The sequence below is a fragment of the Aureobasidium namibiae genome (assembly GCF_000721765.1).
Source record: "Aureobasidium namibiae CBS 147.97 unplaced genomic scaffold scaffold_5, whole genome shotgun sequence".
Taxonomy (NCBI): Eukaryota; Fungi; Ascomycota; class Dothideomycetes; order Dothideales; family Saccotheciaceae; genus Aureobasidium; species Aureobasidium namibiae.
Window position 1 is genome coordinate 311191 of NW_013581204.1, and position 18307 is coordinate 329497.

At 51.5% G+C, this 18307-nt stretch overlaps 8 protein-coding genes across 8 annotated transcripts; 4 read left to right on the forward strand and 4 right to left on the reverse strand.

Annotated features, from left to right (window-relative positions):
- Positions 1–2160: 2160 nt before the first annotated feature.
- M436DRAFT_62222 (uncharacterized protein) lies at positions 2161–2777 on the forward strand (the record flags this gene model as incomplete). The annotated part of the gene is made up of 2 exons (XM_013573691.1): positions 2161–2454; positions 2556–2777. The coding sequence occupies 2 exons, from the start codon at positions 2161–2163 to the stop codon at positions 2775–2777; spliced, it is 516 nt and encodes a 171-aa protein (XP_013429145.1).
- A 240-nt stretch (positions 2778–3017) lies between these two features.
- M436DRAFT_80244 (cysteine synthase) lies at positions 3018–4220 on the reverse strand (the record flags this gene model as incomplete). Its single annotated transcript, XM_013573850.1, has 2 exons — positions 3018–4015; positions 4082–4220. The coding sequence occupies 2 exons, from the start codon at positions 4218–4220 to the stop codon at positions 3018–3020; spliced, it is 1137 nt and encodes a 378-aa protein (XP_013429304.1).
- A 230-nt stretch (positions 4221–4450) lies between these two features.
- On the forward strand, positions 4451–7939 carry M436DRAFT_42378 (ARM repeat-containing protein; the record flags this gene model as incomplete). Its single annotated transcript, XM_013573492.1, has 3 exons — positions 4451–6574; positions 6628–7339; positions 7401–7939. The coding sequence occupies 3 exons, from the start codon at positions 4451–4453 to the stop codon at positions 7937–7939; spliced, it is 3375 nt and encodes a 1124-aa protein (XP_013428946.1).
- Positions 7940–8264: 325 nt separating this feature from the next.
- On the reverse strand, positions 8265–9100 carry M436DRAFT_62225 (uncharacterized protein; the record flags this gene model as incomplete). The annotated part of the gene is made up of 3 exons (XM_013573692.1): positions 8265–8801; positions 8863–8933; positions 8989–9100. 3 exons carry the CDS (start codon positions 9098–9100, stop codon positions 8265–8267), a joined length of 720 nt encoding a protein of 239 aa, XP_013429146.1.
- Positions 9101–9383: 283 nt separating this feature from the next.
- M436DRAFT_80247 (uncharacterized protein) lies at positions 9384–10448 on the forward strand (the record flags this gene model as incomplete). Its single annotated transcript, XM_013573851.1, has 3 exons — positions 9384–9477; positions 9533–9603; positions 9663–10448. 3 exons carry the CDS (start codon positions 9384–9386, stop codon positions 10446–10448), a joined length of 951 nt encoding a protein of 316 aa, XP_013429305.1.
- A 1902-nt stretch (positions 10449–12350) lies between these two features.
- Positions 12351–13962, reverse strand: M436DRAFT_42921 (NCS1 family nucleobase:cation symporter-1; the record flags this gene model as incomplete). The annotated part of the gene is made up of 2 exons (XM_013573601.1): positions 12351–13378; positions 13425–13962. The coding sequence occupies 2 exons, from the start codon at positions 13960–13962 to the stop codon at positions 12351–12353; spliced, it is 1566 nt and encodes a 521-aa protein (XP_013429055.1).
- A 1588-nt stretch (positions 13963–15550) lies between these two features.
- On the forward strand, positions 15551–16277 carry M436DRAFT_71290 (uncharacterized protein; the record flags this gene model as incomplete). The annotated part of the gene is made up of 2 exons (XM_013573770.1): positions 15551–16126; positions 16182–16277. The coding sequence occupies 2 exons, from the start codon at positions 15551–15553 to the stop codon at positions 16275–16277; spliced, it is 672 nt and encodes a 223-aa protein (XP_013429224.1).
- Positions 16278–17185: 908 nt separating this feature from the next.
- On the reverse strand, positions 17186–18148 carry M436DRAFT_80250 (peptidase C15, pyroglutamyl peptidase I-like protein; the record flags this gene model as incomplete). The annotated part of the gene is made up of 2 exons (XM_013573852.1): positions 17186–17899; positions 18110–18148. 2 exons carry the CDS (start codon positions 18146–18148, stop codon positions 17186–17188), a joined length of 753 nt encoding a protein of 250 aa, XP_013429306.1.
- Between the last annotated feature and the right edge of the window lie 159 nt (positions 18149–18307).

The window sequence follows — 18307 nt, forward strand, 5'->3', positions numbered from 1 at the left end:
CCCTCGAGTCTCAGTCCGTCTCTATCTTTGCATTCTCACCTCGAGGCGAAGGGACACTGATGACAAGGCACCGCCAACACTCTGCTTGTCACAACTTACTCTCGTCCGACAAACACATGACTCCTTGTAATCTTTCAAAGTCGAGAAACGTGCATCAATGCCTGGAAAATACGAACTGCAAGTCATCTCCGACATGAGTGATAGATCATTTGATGCTGGTATCCGTCTCCGAGTATGGCATGTGTAACCTCATCTCAGCATCTGCTCCTCGTGGTCTTTTTGGATCATACAGTGGTCTCGTCTGCAACAGGAGAGCAGGCAACCATATAGTCAGCAGCTTTTGAGGTTAGGTCCGAGAGTCGCCTTACCAGATAGATGTTGTGATCGGCATGGTGAGATGTCGCCTTTTGATGGATGGTCAGTGGAGTCGTTCATGATGACAGAACACAGACTGGAAAGCAGGGCCGACGAGCCGCTCAGTCCTTACGGCAGTATCGTGAAAGACAATCGCAGTCGACTGCTGAGCAAACGACCGATCGATATGATGCCTCACTGAAGCTTCATCATCCCGAAACGATTTGATTAGAGCGACAGCGAATTGAACGCAGCTTTCCTTCTCGCCCACACAGAATATCAACATACCGGAAGGCATCAATGAAGAACGCAAGATCCCGTAAGGTCGATATGCAGCGAAGCCTGCAAGCCGTGACCGTAGTACAAATAGGGCGGTGCCTCTACCGCATCCCGTAAATACTCACCCCAGGATACCAGAATTGGAGAATGATGATCCGATGCGCCACGCCCATCACCAAGCCAACATCTCCCATCTTCGTGATTCCAAGAAAGAAACAGTAGGGATGTATTTGTTTGTTGACTCACTGCAAAAGAAATCGATCTACAACGACTGCTTTCAATGTCAGATAGACGGTTGTATTGTTCCATTCATCCCCGGAAGTAGATAGAGATTCGATTTATCTGCATGTGTTGTAGCACGCTGCAACGGGTAGCCACTTCCGATACAGCTGCATGGCAGTGATGAGGGGAAAGGTACAGCACCCCGATTTGCCCGCACCCGCACCGCCACTTTGGTGGTACGCGGCAGATCTGGGGTTACCGAGGCGGCGCGGTGGTTGTAAGCCACCATCTGATGCCATGGCTTGGGCGGAACCTAGGTTGGCAGGGGAAGACGAACGCTCAACAAAGGACGGACAAGAGGAACCAAAGGCTTTTGGTGACAAGAATGGCGGATGGGGCGGTGTCGATACAAAGAAACAGGACATGCTCGTCCAGCTGTCAGCATGCAACCCCGGTTACTCGGCGAGTTGCGGAGCGAGACCTGGGGGAATTGGATGATGAAGGGGTTCTGGAAGCGCTCTCGTCAGCTGCAACAATGTAGATCTTTTGTCCATGTGCAGCCAGTAGGCGGTCCAGAACGGTCAAATTTCCGGCTGAATGCGGTCGGTGTGTGCGCCTCGACCGGGGAGAAGGGTTGCCAGCCTGCATGTCAGAGGCGCATGCATGCCCAATTGCTCGGGAACGACAGCAACAATCAACAGAGGAGAGGCCAGAAAAGGTACAAGTACAAAAGGGTGATTTGCATCCTGTCCATCTTGACTCACTGCATCCGGCTCCCCATCCAGTTCTCCTATACTCGTTATAACCAGACAAATTCACTCTCGTTCTTTCGAAAGAGCTTCAAGGAAACAAATCCTCTTTTCGATCAGTCAGTCACTCACCACCACAGCGCTTCGAATTGCCTACCCCACAAAGCTCAACCCGCATTCATCCATTTTCCCCCACGGGTCCACACGGCAAAAACAAGGAAAAGGCGGAATCGACGCCATCTTTTGCGCCACACAAAACGGACTAGAACACAATCCATTTCGTCCAAAAGTCCGGGGCTACCTACCTACATCCATTTGCGTTTCCTTTCTTCACATCCACGACTCTCGCTCACCACTACTGCTGGATAATCATCGAGTGTTTCCTTTCCGTTTCGACAGACAAACAACTATCGTTAAAGCGCCTATTCGACTTTGACGAACAACCTTTGCAAAAGTTTTCTTCGACTCTTCGACTTCCACACTCCGCGACACTACGACTCGCATTTGAAACTACTTCTACACGGCACACGCGACACATCACCCAACTCTCGCAACAATGTTCCCTGCCGACTGTCTCCCAACCCACTACGTGGAAGCCCGCACACAACAAGACCTAGCCGCCGCCGCCGCAGCAGCAGCAGCAAAGAAACCCACACACCTACTTGCTCAGCCTACACCCCAACGACCAACAATGACACGCGCTCTGTCATCCGCACTATTCAGTTTCTTCCCTTCTGCATCGGCTAGCACGTCGCCGTCTGCAACGCCGTTGCCTTCGCCGGGACTGCAGTCTTCTGCAAAGATGGGTTGGTTTGCGCCGTTGCCCAAGGCCAAGGAGTCGGATATCGCTGTAAGTATTTTTGCTGCTCTGTCTTTGGCGTTTTGGGAGTCTTATGCTGATGTTGAGATGCAGTGTCTTCCTCCCGCTTGGTCTTGAAGATGCATGCCTAGTGCACATTTATGAACAGAGGGCTTGCTGCAAATGACGTTTGCAAAATGCATCCCCTTATGAACCTCTGCTTTTACGATGGACCAAGGACGTTGCGAGACGTATCTTCCATCGACGACTTCTTATCAAAAACCATAATGTATGGGATCAATGGCTGGGGCTTGGGATGGAAAAACGGGTCTGGTTGTGGAACGGGTGATCTTTGGAAAACGGGTGACCAATAATGATGAAATGCGAACTTACCTACTTCTACAACGATTTTTGCGACAAAGCGTAAGACATAGGGCGGCGTTGCACGACAAATGTTATGCTGTGGCCGGATTTGACCGGTGAGATATGTGACACTTTCGCAATATGAAGATGAGTGTGAGGAGTAAGAGTTGCTGTGTAAGAATCCCATGCCATGCAATATATGTACAGTTTTTAGATATGATACCAGATCGAAGCCAAATAGGTCAGTCCACCTACGGTAGGACAATGTACTTGTGCAATTTTGAAGGAATGGCATCGACGAGCTTCTTGCTCTCGAGCCACTTCCTAGAGAAGAGACGGTCGGCATAGCGGTATGCGCCATCACAGAGGATGGTCACAACGGTGTGTCCAGGACCCAACTTCTGTGCTACGTTTCTGGCGGCTGCAACGTTGAGAGCGGACGAAGCACCGAGGTAAAGACCTTCCTCGTCCAGACAGCGGTAGACCATCTCAATACTTTGTTCGTCAGGGACGGTGAGCGAGCCATCCAGGAGATCAATGTCGGGCTTGAGGTTGTCGGTGACACGTCCTTGGCCGATACCCTCTGTGATTGAGCTTCCCTCGCGCTCCTTGAGGACGCCGCCAGATTGAATGTAGCTGTGCAAGACACTGCCTGGCGGGTCGGCAAGGAAGCACTTGACGCGACCGTCGCTGGCGGTCTTGAGGTAGCGAGTAATACCAGCAATGGTTCCAGCAGTACCAGAGGCGCAGGTAAAGGCATCAATCTTGCCAGCAGTCTGGTTCCAGATTTCGGGACCGGTGGTTTCGATGTGGGCACGACGGTTGGCAGTGTTGTCGAACTGGTTGGTCCAGACAGCATTGTCAAGGCGCTCTGCATGGCGCTTGGCTTGCCAGTTGTAGTTGTCCGGGTTCTCGAAAGCGACGGCAGGGACAGGGTAGACCTCGGCTCCGAGTAGACGCAGCAGGTCAATCTTGCCCTGTGATTGAGTGTTGGGCATGTAGATGACGAGCTTGTAGCCCTTGCTGCGACAGACATGAGCGAGACCGATGCCAGTGTTTCCGGCAGTACCCTCGACGACAGTGCCACCAGGCTTAATCAGACCACGCTCTTCGGCATCCTTGACGACGTAGAGGGCAGCGCGATCCTTGACACTGCCGCCGGGGTTCTGGAATTCGGCCTTGCCCAAAACATTGCAACCCGTCTCTTCTGAGAGCTTCTTCATGCGGATGAGTGGCGTCTTGCCGATGGCTGATCATGGCGAAGCTACTAGTCAGTCAACCGCGAAACAGCAAGAAAAGGTCGAGGGTTGGGCACCATCAATGAAGCCATCGTGGGCGATGCGCTGTGCTTTTGAGATCTCGATGCCGTGGAGTTGCGGAGCCTCCATCTGGGCGACCGTCTCGGCCGGGCGCAAAGCCGTGGCAGCGAAGCGACGGACTGCTGTGCGAAACATGATTGGTATGTGATATGTGTGTAGGAGGCAAGAATCGACAATTGCTATCGTCACGCAATGACTATGTCAGCCGTGCCTCCGCACATCGGAGATGGTTGAGATGAGATTAGATGAGATAAGATGGACTAGAGATTGCGGGGTCGGACGCTCTTTCTTTGTTTACAGGGCGGCGGCTGTTGTTTCCTTCTGTCTCACGCATGTGAAGCCCAATCGCCAACTACGACAACACGATGCCTGGAAGAGTCGCCGGCTCGTCGGCCAAATCCGCCGCTGCTGCCTCGAAACCACGAACCTCTCGAACTGCTAGAGCTGCTGCCTCGTCGCCAGTCAGCAACATCCCCGACGAAGGACCAACCACAAAGCTGCGAAACCATGTCGCTGCCGTTTTCTCAGATGCTCAAAAGTCAAACACCGGCCACCGTAAACTCGTCATCAATCTGCGCAAGATCCAAGAGGCCTGCTGCTACGAACCTCTGAGCTCAAAGAAGAAGCAAGCCGAGTACGATAACGACGAGGATGAATTCAACACCGAGGTCGTCCGCTGTGTCTTGCGCGTCCTGCCAATCAAGAAGAGCGAGACTGTCGGCGATCGCATTGTCAAGTTCTTGGGCATCTTCTTGCGAGTGGCCAGCGAAAAGGACAACCAGCTTGTAGCTGATCACGATGGTGCCCTGCCAGAGACTCCTACTTCGCGTCTGACCAACGCCATCCTCAACACTCTATTACAGTTGCTTTCCACCAAGGACAAGATTGTGCGATTCAGAGCCACCCAGATCAGCGCTCACATCATCAACACCCTCGATACTCTGGATGACCAGATGTTCCACCTACTTCGTCTGGCCCTGCTCAAGCGTATTCACGATAAGGAGTCGTCGGTCCGAATGCACGCCATATACGGTTTGAGTCGTCTGGCCGCCGAGCTCGACGAGGACCAACAGGACGAAGACAGCGACGACGATGACGCTAGCTCGGGTGTCTTGGAGAAACTGCTCAACGTCCTACAGAACGATCCCTCCGCCGAAGTCCGCCGAGCCCTCCTCCTCAACCTTCCCCTCACACCCACGACCCTCCCATACCTACTCGAACGCGCTAGAGACCTGGACGCTGCAACACGCCGCGCATTGTATGCTCGTCTCCTGCCTGCATTGGGCGACTTCAGACATCTCAGTTTGACTCACAGAGAAAAGCTGCTGAGATGGGGTCTCCGCGATCGTGACGAGACGGTCCGCAAAGCCACGGCTCGTCTGTTCAGAGAACGCTGGATCGAGGACTGTGCTGCGCTGCCTGCAGCCACTGCTCCAGAAGAAGAGACGGAAGACGGGAAGAAAAAGCCTAGTGTCACAAAAGTCGCCGATCCTAGCCTCGAAGCTCTGCTCGAATTGCTCGAACGCATCGATGTCGCAAACTCTGGAAACACTGGAGGCGTGGCACTTGAGGCCATGAGCGAGTTCTGGGATGGTCGTCCTGACTACAGAGAATATGTCTCATTTGACTCTGAAGCCTTTTGGGATGAGATCTCTCCAGAGAGCGTCTTCGTTGCTCGCACATTCAACGATTATTGCCGCGCCAAAGATGCTCAAGGAGACGGCAGGCTGCTAGATATGCTTGAGATGAAGATGCCCGAAGTCACAAAGTTCGGTTTCCTGCTCGAGATCCAAATCAACAGACTGATCGAGTGCGTGCGTGGAGCTGCTTCTGGCGGACCTGATGGAGATGGCGATGAAGAGATGGAAGAAGAGAGCGTTCAGCGCGAATTCATCGTTGAGCAAATGCTTCACATGGCCATCAGCTTTGACTACAGCGATGAAGTTGGCCGAAGAAAGATGTTTGGCCTGATGCGCGAGGCTCTTACTATGCCTGAGTTACCGGAAGAGTCAACTAGACTGGCCGTAGAAACTCTGCGTCTAGTCTGCGGAGATGACAGGAGCGACAAAGGCGAGAGCGACTTCTGCGGCATCGTTCTCGAGGCCATTGCTGAAGTCCATGATACTATCATGGGTGACGAAGCTGATAAGACAAAGAGCTCGACAGGAGAAGAAAGTTTCCATTCCGCCAGGAGTGAGGTCAGCAACGACGGTTCAGCGAGTAGGAGTAAGAAATCTAGGCGCTCGAACAACGATGATGGGGAAGAGGAAGACGACGATGAGGAAAAGGCAATTCGTGAGATCATGGTCAACATGAAATGTCTGCATATCGCACAATGCATGCTGCAGAACATTCAATGCGAGCTCGAGCAGACCGTTCACCTAGTGACTATGCTCAACAACCTCGTCATTCCAGCTGTCAGAAGCCAGGAAGCGCCCATAAGAGAGCGTGGCCTGGTCTGTCTGGGCCTTTGCTGCTTGCTCGGAAAGGTGTGTCTCATCAAAGCGTTTTGCTCGAATGTTTATTCGCTAACTTGTAATAGAACCTCGCGCAAGAAAACATTGAGCTCTTCTTGCATTGTTTTGCCAGAGGTCACGCATCTTTGCAGACTATTGCACTCCAGATCATTACCGATATCCTCACAACACATCCATCATTACTCGCTCCTGTTGCCTCATCGGGACATGGTGACGAGACCTCTGCCACAATTTCCGCTACCGAACCATCACCACTACTCAAGCCCGTTCTCAAGACCTTCTCCAAATCGTTGAAGTCGGAAGATGTGGATGTTCAGTCGACTGGCGCATCGGCCTTGTCAAAGCTCATGCTTTCGCAGTTGATAATCGATCCTGACTTGCTCAAGGGCTTGGTCATTGCATTCTTCGATCCAGAGACCAGCAACAATGCATCCCTCAAACAAGCACTGACATACTTCCTACCCGTGTATTGTCATTCAAGGGCAGCAAATGCAGAGAGAATGGCTACCATCGCCACAGGAGTCATTGGCCGCCTCGCCGCTCTCAGAGAAGCCTTCATCGAAGACGAGGATGTCGAAGAAAGCGAAATGGTGACGCTGAGTGTCGTCGGTGGCATGCTCGTCGACTGGACAGATCCGCGAAAGGTGATCGGCAGTAGCGAAGAGGCAAAGACTGGCAAGCTCAAAGTGGAAGAGGGAGCTGCTCCCGACAGCGACATGATCCACTTTGTGCTTGCAGAGCAGATACTCGAGAAACTGGTCACCAGCCAAACGAGCAGTAAGTGCCTTTCTAACTCCCCACCAAGAACCGAAGGACTAGACTAACTTTGAATCTGCAGAGGACGAACGCAAAGTACTGTTCTCAATGCTGAGCAAACTTCACCTTGCCGTCTCTTCTCCAGACCCAGGTCTCCTCCGTACCGTTCTGGAGCTCGTCGCAGAAGCCATCGAGTCAAAGGTTGCATCCGACGCAACCAGCCGCAACGCCCTCACCAAGATCCAAACCACCCTCCTCAAACTCATGCACGACATCGCCACAGCAGAAAGAGGTGGACACGGTAGCGAAGAAACAGTACTCGAAGATGTCACAGCCGTGCAACGCACCGACGTTGACGAGACTGCACAATCTGTGACTGGTGCCGCAGAGGAACAAGAAGAAGCCACAGAGGTCGAGGTCGATGCAGAGAACGACCCCGTCAATGCGCAATTGAGAAGGGAACTGGAGTCTACACGAATCGAAGATCCCGATCTTGAGGGCACAAGGATGGACGTTGACGAGGAGATGGAAGATTATGACTTCAGCGGTATGGCTGATGATAAGGATGTGCAGGCTTTGATGGATAGCATGGTTGATGAGGATGAGGATCTGATTGAGTGAGGCAAGGCTCGATTGATTTGGTGTTTGGATGTGGGAGTTTTGGGTCTTTTTTTCACTTTTTGATACCACCATAACATCTTTTCTGCTTCTTTGATCTGCCTTGCTGTCTCTGTTCACATTCTACCATTCATCGGTCATTCCTCTGCCTTACTGCTACATCATGTGCGTTTTATCTGTTCATCGTTCCTTCTCATTCCGCTCCTCTAAATTTCCACCACATTATCACCTTTCTCCTTATTCGTCATCCACAAACATCTCACTTCCACTCTCGCTCTCCTCGCTCGCGGTCAGATAACGCAACAGGCAAAGTAGAGCTAGGCAGTCTCTATCCCATTCTTGGTGCCTTTGAGGGTGTTTCGTCGTCGTCGTCGTTATCATCGCTAGAAGTGTCGTTGCTGAGATCAACGAAAGCTCTTTTTGCAGAAAAGGATGACGCGATAGATAAAGAGGGGAGATGGTTACCGGTGGGTTCTTTCTTGTACGCAGTGGCCGGAAATTCGAGTTTGGGGACGCGTGGAGCGGGAGTGGTCTTGGACTCGAGTTTAGGTATAGGTATGGGCTTAGGAGTGGGTTTGACGGTAGGTTTAGGGATGGTGTTGGTTTGGGCATTGGGAGTGGGGTTGTGCTGTCTGGAATGGCTGGTCAGACTGAAAGGCGAAGACGTGTTTTTGTTTGAGATTGTCTTCTTGTTCTGAGATTTGGGTGTGTTTTCGTCTCTGACAGCTTTGTGCTTCTGAGCAAGTTGAGGTGTGTTCTCGCTCTTGCTTTCGCTCTTGATGATTCTCTGAGTCTGAGCAGGCTGGGGCGTCTCTATCTTTGCGCTGGTCTCTGCGGCAGCTTGTGTAATGATTCTTGCAGGCCTCTATTGCAACACAAGTCAGATTTGGTAATTGTTTATTTCTGTGTTGGAATAGCTTGCTTACCTGCTGCAGAATAGCGTTGTAGCTTTCCAAAACGGCCTTGGGGCTTTTTGGACGTTCGCTAATGATCATTGCTGCAATACAATTAGCATGTTTGAATAGTAGGTGTGCGGAAAAGAAAGAACCTACGCCAGCGGTCGAAGATCTGTTGTGCCATCTCTAGACTCATGTCGAAACCGTGGAGGTGGATGGTAGCGAGGAGGAGATAGATCTCTGTAACGAGCTCTGCCTTGGTAGACATAGTTGCAACAGCAGACAGACACGAGAGTAAGAGTAGAGAGATACAAGAATGGAGAGGAGGATGAAAGACTCGAAGGCGCATAAACCGCGATCGAGTGAAGAGTGAGGAGACAAGCGCTAACAGCAGAAAAATTGAGAGGAAGTGAAGTGAACGAAAGATTGGTATGCAACAGAGTCTCACCTCTCTCACTTCTCAGCTGCGACTTTGACTGACAGTCTCACATCCTTGAGATCTCTTCCTCTTCCACTCCCAACCCATCACACTACGAGTCCTAACACACACAATGGCGGCTGTTACCGACATCAAGTTTCTTATCGCTATCCTCCATAGTTTCACCTTTGACCACTCATTCGTAACTCGGGTCCTCGAAAAGTGGCGTATGTATTGCCCAGATCTTCTGCCATCTTCGTAACCAACTCTAACCATTCATAGCTACCGACTTGTGTGATGCTCCTGCTGATGGCGGAGCTCTGGGCCGCAATGTTGAAGAAATCTGGCAAAAGGTTAGTTTGGAGCGCCCGCCTAGATGTTTTTGGTCTCGTGTTTTCTGACTCGGAAGTAGTGGGCTGGCGATGGCGTGACTCCTGGTCCTGAACCTGGTCTCGGTTCTGAAGTTGACTCTGGTACTGCTCCTACCTCTGCTCAGGGCCCCGGTCATGTCTCTGGTCCCGACGCTGCAAAGGAGCACTCGGCTAGTACTTCCCAGACCCACCCTGTCATCATCATCGACGACGATGAAGACGAGACCAAGAACTCCAGCACTCTCGCCCCACTTCGCGACTTGAGTGTCTCTGCTCCTAATGCCAGTTCCATCAAGGAAAAGTCTGGCGGCGCTCCTCAGACCAACTCTTTCATCCTGATTGACGACAGCGATGAAGTCGAGGACCCCGGCACCTCTGTCCAGCCTCCCAAGTTCAAGATGCCTGATCGCCATGAGCAAGACACCCCTACCGTTGGTCGTGTTTGGTCTGCTGCTGCCAACAACGCAGTCGCCTTCCCCAGTCCCGAGAGCATGAGAAAGCAAGTCGCTACCAAAAAAACCAAGGCACGCAACACCAAGGCCAGATCTGCGCGCTCAAAGGGAAAGAAGAAACTTGTCGACAACGATAACGACTCCAAGCCTGATGAGATGCTCAATAACCCCTTCTCACTTGGTTCTTGCCGCAAGCGCCGTTCTGAGACCGATTACAACCACGTGCCCGAGTACGAAGTGTATGACCGCTCCGATGAAGACGAGAACTTCGAGTATGAGGGAGATGATGACATGGATGAGCGCCTCAATGCCAGATTCGAGAACCACTGGCCTGAGCTCGACACTCCTTCCAAGCGCCAGAAGACCAAGAAATGAACGGCTCGTGTCGAAATACTCTGTCCTGCAAGGTGAGACAGCTGAGAGCAAGCCCTTACACAGAAAAACATATACTGACGTGAAGGCAGGTCAAGTCTGTACAAAAGAGAAGAGTTGTGTTCAGGCTCTTTCAGACGAATGTTCAAGCAACAGAGATGTTGATAATTGGAGACACAACAAGAGAAGGAACGAGATGTTTTCTTGATGGAAGCTTTTATTGCTCAAAGATTCTAGATACAGTGTCGGATGAAATGAAAAAAGTTGACCTACCTTTGTTGTGCACACTGATCAACGAGAACATTATTGACATGGAGATGGCCTCGACATGGATTGCGACAGCGAGATGTTGAATCTGCTGCCCTGTGATATAGAAAGCTTCGTTGCTTCCTCGCTTACCTGTACCGACGCGTGGGTCAAGACCAGCTCCGCTGTGCCGCCTTGATGATACGATATGTTCGAGAAAATCTGAGACAGAGGTTAGTCTCTGTATTCAACCTGGTTTGCAGTGATTGATGAATGAATCGGAGGTGGTAAAAATCAGAAGTAGGGAGTCTAGTCCCGTGCAAAGCTATTCCGCAGCAAAAAGAGTACAAGTCTTTCTAGGACTGGTGCCAGCTGGTTGTCTCATCATTTGAGAGGTTGGAAGGAGGTAAAGAGTGTGCAAAGGTGATGGTAGGCTTACGGTGAGGGTGTCGATGTAGTAGAAAGTCCGGCGGGCAGAGCTAAGAACACATCGTCTCCAATTTAGGCGTCCAGCATCATCCTGCTCTGGAGCGACGATGCATGCACGGAAGAAGAGATTGTTCGGTGCTTTCAGCAGAAAGAATTCGTCCTCTTATGATGTGCGTTTTTCTCGCTTCCGACGTTCGAGGCCGTGCGCGCTGACACATATGGCTTGGCGAAAGTTGTGAGATGGATTTCGAGCAAGAGCAGAGTCTTGTGTTTCGAGGCAGTCAGAGCGAAGCATAGAGGGTGTTGCACCGATGCACACAGAGACCGCGATTAATAAGTGCATGTCATACTTTCCACATCAGGTGGATAAACAAGACGTCATATTAGTCGAGACGTGAAATTTCGACATTCGGATCTAATCATTCTGGTTAGCCTGTGCTCAAAGGATGTGTATGAGCAAGCAGAAGAAGAGTGATGGATGAGCGTCATGAAAAAATTAGAGTGTTGCGTTTTTGATCTTCATCGAAAAGACTCTGGGTTAAAAATGTTTTAATCCTTCGCAGGGATGGGTGGTGATGAAGGGGAAAGAGAGAAAGGCTACTGACCTGTCGTCACGTCTGAAGCACAGCAACTTCATGGTGTCGAGTGATGCATCCGAGAGATCCGAAATGTCGAGAGTTGTTGCGATGAAGGATGGACCGTGAGATTGTGGTTGCCAGAAGAGCGAAGAATTTGCAGGGAGATGTCCGGCGCTTTTTCGCAGCCACGTCATCTTCATTGGTGCTTTGGTAAAATGTTGCGAAGTCTTGCGGATCCAGTTGCGATTGTCGAAGAATGCCAGAGGTCGTCTTCGAAACTGTCGTTTGAGTAGGAGAGAGCGATCAGACTTCGAACAGAGCGCAACGATATCCCCCAAATCACATCAAACCCAACTGAACGCACGACACACGCACCACACGCAGTCTAACACGGATAACGTAGTTACGAATAACCAACGAAATCCAATACAGACAAATGCATGACGGACACGTATATCACGAATTCATCTTTATCGTTGGTCATTGAAAATGATTGAGTTGGGTATCAAGGAACTCGAGTCCAAAATCATCCCCTGTTTTCCCACCAAAAGCAAACAGTAAAAAAGCAGATCGCGTATATACAGATTATTCGTTCGACGGCGTTCCCCTAGAATCGTGTCTTTCGTGTTGTTCGAACCATCAATTGAGCGGCTTATCTCTTGAAGTAACGCAACTCGAGATGGCGGAGAGGGATGTAGGAGAGGAGGGTGAAGGCAAAGGTGAGCTCGTTGGCGATATCACCACCCTCACCAATGAGTTTGGCTAGAGGGCCGGTGAACCAAGTCTCGTACATACCGAGGCACCAACCAATAACACCGATGAGGAAAGCAAACAGACCAGCGAGACCAAGAGGCAGTCTTGAGGGGGTATTCCAGCCGTCGAGATCGTAGTTGGCAAAGTCACCCTTGCGGAACCAGTAATGCTCGATGAAGACGATAACGAAGTACGAGGTACCCCAGTAACCAAGCAGAGAGAGGAAGTTCTCCAGGTACTCAAGCAGATGGTTACGACCAGCAACGGCGATAGCAGTGACAACGCCGAACACGACGAGGACCCAGAAGGTACGGGGAACCTTGGCCAGAGGGCGGGCAAATTGCTGAATCGACAGGGCGCAGGAGTAGAGGTTGAGGGCGTTCATGCCAACGGCACTGAGTACAAGCAAGACCAGAATAAACTTGGCGAAGCCCTGAGGGAAGAGCATCTTCTGAATAAGGTAGCCGAGACCATCATTGTTGTACGCGTTGCTCCAGGCCTTGTTGACTTGCATGGCAGAACCAACACAGCATCCGAGAACCATACCGATGCAGGTAGGAATGCTGATACCCAGGGTGCAGAGGATAAAGACCTTGACCTTGGAAGTATTGATGGGGTAGTGGACGTAGTAATCGGCAGCGATGGTTGCCCAGGAGCATGAACTGCCATAGACGACCGAAAGCAGAGAGAGGACGTTGCCGGCGAGTTCAGCACCATGAAGTTCCGTGCCGGGAGTGTTGACAGCGTGAGGAGCGGCCATACCGTACATAATCATGAAGACAATGAAGAAGACGAACCAGGCGTACTTCTCGTAGTACAGGATAGCCTTGAGACCGCAGAAGTTGATGACACTGCTACCGAGGGCAATGATAACGCAACCAAGAGCAGACGACACCTTGCCATCAGATACAGCAGTAAGAGCAAGACCTAAACGATCAGCATCTGTCTTTTGGTTGTCAATCGATGTACATACCACCAGTGATGCAGCCAACTGCACTCCAACCAGCTTGAGAGATGATGTTGAGGACGGCAATGAGCTTAGTGGGATACCAGCCGAAACTGTAACGAGTGATGGACATTGCACGAAGACCGGTTCCTGGGCCTAGGGTAGCACACCAACCAGCGACACTGGATCCTAAGAGGGTACCGAAAATGGTGATGCAGATGCTCTGGCCGAGTGTGAGACCCCATTCGGGACCAAGGAAACCGGTCGACATGCAAGACAGGTTCATGATACCACCACTCCACAGCAGAGCCATGACGGCCTGGTTGTGCCACTTCTGAGGCACCTTCTCCTCGGGCAGCTTGCGGCGAATGGCCTGAGACTCAATGCCTAGCTTGCGGTCTAGAGTAGCTTCCCAGCCACATAGCGTGCCGAGGATACCACCGCTCTGGACTGGCACCTCATTGACAAGCTCGGTAGAACCCTGAGCGCTGCCAACATCAACGTTGACATCCTTCTCGTCAGGATGTAGCCTTCCGGCCTTCTCTTCGTCGTAGAACTCCGTCATGGTATTTCTCCTTCGTCAGTGGCCGGTCTGGATTTGGTTGGCTGGGGAACGACTGCGACAAGGCAGAGGGAGAAAGGGTCAATGAAGGGGACGGAGGGGGAAGTGTGAAGGTCGGAAGAGGAGCGGAAGTTGAGCACACGACACTTCAAAACTGGCAGGGCGTTGTCGATATTTTATTTTGGCGCGTGCGTCCTCGCGAACCCCGCCAGCCCACCGTCGCACCTCTGGATTTGGCAGCTCGTTATGAAACGTAAGAGAGATCTGCCGTTATCAGCTTCTAGAATTTTGCCCAGACTGTGGTAGGACCAATCAGATGTCATAGCGGTGAGCTCCGTCGACTCTTATCGGCTAGGTTAGGGACAGGGCTTCAACGCGAAAAAGAGTGTGCATGTTTAGCGAGAATGTTTGATGGGGCACCGATAGGAATACCAGCTTCTTGGAACGTGTCAGAGTGCTTGGGGTATGTATGAAACGTCCTTTGGGACTGCAGACTAGTGAAATGAAGCTGGTCTATGGCTCTGTACGGGAGCGTTCGCTCGAAAGCCCGGTCAGATCAGATTCCGAATCCTTTCTCAAGGTTTGATAGAGCGGAAAAAACCCGTTGCGATGCCAAGTGAACTCAAGCCTCGCTGTCGCTGGCTTGTGTATCTTCCAATCGTCGTCCTCAATAAGCGACAGAAGTGCAGTATGACAATCATCGACATTGGTGACGGTACTGTCCGACAGGATTCTTGAGATAGCGTATCTCATCCTTCCGTGCTGCATGCAAGATGTCGACAAGAAAGGCGTTGCAAGTGTCGCCAGCTTTATTGCCAAGAGATACGGCGCATACAAGCTGTGGACAAGACGGCAATGGCAGCTTCTTGTCCGCGCTTGACTCTCGCGTCTTTTTGGCAACTCTCTTGCTTCGGAGAGTCCAAACGGCGGAATAGTGGCTGGTCTACTTTTGAGTTCGGGGGCCTTGAGGATGCCTTGAACAGGTAGCATCAAGGCTGGCTACTTGTAGAAGCAGTATGATACGCGAGCGCTGCAGCAAGACTGCTTGGGTGTCGAGAGTCAGAATTTCAGGGTCCAGCTGCGGGCTTGACCAGCCATTGGCTGTGATGCACTCCGTACAAACCTCAACATACATTCGCGATCATCAGAGACGCTCTTGCGAGAAGTCTCGTTGCAATCGAAGGATCGATGTGGGTAGTCGGTGGAGGACAGACTCGTCGGCGAGATGGGATATGGAAGACTTATCTGCGAAGGCTTCCAGAGGGCGGGAGCTATCAATCATATTACCGGTCGACAACAAACAAAGGTGACAGACACAGATCTTGAGCTAACACAAAAGGCGGTACGCAGTAGTCATGATCCCACACGTTATGTAGTCTTCGAGGCTGCGATGATTCGGTGTGAAGTGATACTTGTAGTACTTGTACCTGCCACCTGCCGCATCGGGCACCGGTACGTGGCTTCATGAGTCATTCTAGAGGGCAGACATGGTGACATTGTTAATGAATGCTTGCTTGCTGGCTGATGACCTGACATACCACTCAACCCTTCCTCAACTGCGAAACACTTTGAGCCTGTCACAGCCGCAAGCATGTCTTACGAGATAACGCCCATGAAAGAGGATGAGATTGACATTTACATCAAAGTATCCTGGGAAGCCTTGACTCAAGTCGAGGACAGCGTATTGACGCTGGTCTACCCTGATGGGTTCACAGAGTCCGTACAAGCAAACATGCGCAAGACCACTCGCGACGGTTTATCCGACCCTTCCACTTCTTACGTCCTCATTCGCGACATTGACACCAAAGATGTTGTGGCCGTCGCTTGCTGGTACTATCAAACCAAGGATGTGGCCATTCGAGAATTACTGGATGCAGAGGAGAAGGCGAGGGAGAAACGCATGGAGCAGGGCCCTATTCCCGGTATCAACTATGCTGTGATTGACAAGTTTCGTGAAGCGTCGATGGAGAGTAAGCGTGAGATATTGGCTGGCAGAGCTCATGCAGCGCTGAGAGTGCTCTCTACGTTACCGGCAGCTCAGCGCAAGGGTGCCGGAACTGCTGGACTGATCTGGGGGCTGCGCAAGGCGGATGAGCTTGGGTTGCCAGCATATCTCGTGTCTTCAGGCATGGGTAGATCGCTGTATGCGGCCCATGGTTTCAGCGAGGCAAGTATCATTTTATATCAGACTGTGGGGTTGAGCTGACGAAGAGCGCTGTCAGGTCGGTGAGCTCTCATTGGACACCAGTCATCATGGCCGTCCTCACAAAGTCTCGCATTGTTGCATGCTGAGGGCGGCAAAGCGGATAAGTGGATAGTGGCAGAGAGGAAAGCCCCGGTCTGATCGAGTGCAATGGCAGAGAGGGTTGCGCCCGGAAGGTGTCCTCCGCAAGTGTAGAGCTTCGAGGCGCCAGTGCCGCTGGAGGAGTTTGGTGTCGGATGCCGTGTAGTAGGTAGGATCTCGGTAGTTCTAGCTCTTGGCTTTTTTCGGAGGGTTGGCCGCCACCGCGACAGGTCATTCCTGTTCCGTAACCACGTAGTCTCATCCCCCGACGTCGTTCCTTCCCTTGTCCCATCGCTCTGACCTAGATGATCCTCTTTTAATAGGCCTCGTCATGATGCACGTTCATGCACTACACCTATCATAAATCTGAAGTGGCCTCAAGGCAAGTATACATGTCGCTGACCATTTTCCACGATTGATCAAGCAAGCATCAACTTCATCATCTCTTCATTGCATGGAGACTTTTCAATGTCGCAATCGCATGCAAGCAAGTCTGCTTATCAACTCTTTATCAGGTCATCTACCATAAACTTGGACGAATAGTACACCAGAGCGGTGGGCGCATTCGATACTCGAAAACTTCGTCTATTTCATCAGAAAACCCATGCGTCGACTTTCCTCATGCTCTCTGCCTGATCTCTTTTCGGTATCATGTTCAAGCATCTTATGACCTTCTCGCCTTCTGGACTCAAGTCGAGGAATAGATGTGCCTTGAAAACATGGGCCACGACACTAACTCCTTAACGGAATGATGACATGACATCTAGTCATGTGCGATACAGTCGGATGTGCACCATATACTCTCCTTTCCGGCCGCTTGCACCATGACAGACTACTCAGCAGTATTCTTCGGTCCTGCACAGAATGCTTGAGCACACCGATTGTTCCGCTGGTTTCTGGGTGGTTACCTTGCTGCTCCTTATTTTCCACAACAAGCTGTGGTCAAGACGTGGAGGCCCCGTTATGATTCCCTGCTCCATCTCTTTTCAAAGTCCAACTCTCGGCCAGAGCTTGCAAGAGGCACATGGTGACATGCCTGGCTCTCCGCAGCTCTTCTACAGAATTCTCTGTCGGAACATTCAAAAACGCGACAGGCATCAAGTCTGGCGGGCGCGGGCCACCGTCGACACCATTCTTTCTCTTCCAGTGCTCAGCGAGAACGGAATAGTAAAGAAAGTCGCAAATGAAATGGCCCGGATCGGTACTTTTGCGGATGCGTACGGAGCCAAGTTGCGGAGACACCTCTGGCGCATCGAGCAACTCAAAGCGCCAACGAGCAAAGATGTCTTCGGTGTCAAGCGTCCCTTCAAGGCGCTGAGGACAGTCCGGGAAGTACGAGTTGCTTTCCTCTGCGGAGAGCGTTTGGCCTGTGATGTCCTTCTCCTCATCGAAGCCATCACGATGGCCGACTAGTTCGATCGAGTACGAGTTCTGGCCGGGGCGCATTCCCAAGTGCAGCCATATATCGACCTCGTGGCTGTAGGCCTCGTAGAGGCGCGGTACGAGTGTATGGACCTCGTTGTATATCACAGGTATGTCGTAGGGATGGGCGACGATGCGCACGGGGATCTGGCTTGACCGAGTCGCCGGTAGGAATTTGGGCAACGTCGTCACGATCGAATATGACAGATTGCCGGGTCCAGCTTCATCAAAGGGCTGCAGTATGATCAACATCAGCTACGATCTCAGTTGTAGCAGTCATCCTTGCCCGCTATCGGTGACGCCTAACGCTGATGCACGGCTCGTCCGGAGGAGTTGACCATCCCGACAACCTCTTGTGCCGCACATGTCGCCCATGTCTCATCGCTCACACGCTGCAAAAATGCGATCGCGATGTATCCGTTGACGCAGAGGAATTGCACTTACCCCGAAGCCCGTGACCAGGATAGAGACGGGTTTGGCCATTGTCGTCAGTTCATGTGTCGGGGTGCGAGACTTGAATGCAGTTGGGTGCGGCTGTGTACAAGGCAGACTGGGGAAGATTTCGTGAAGAGGATCCAAAAGGCCAATAACTACTTTATGAGGATGTCAGACACGCTAGTCCCTGCTCATGTAACGATGACA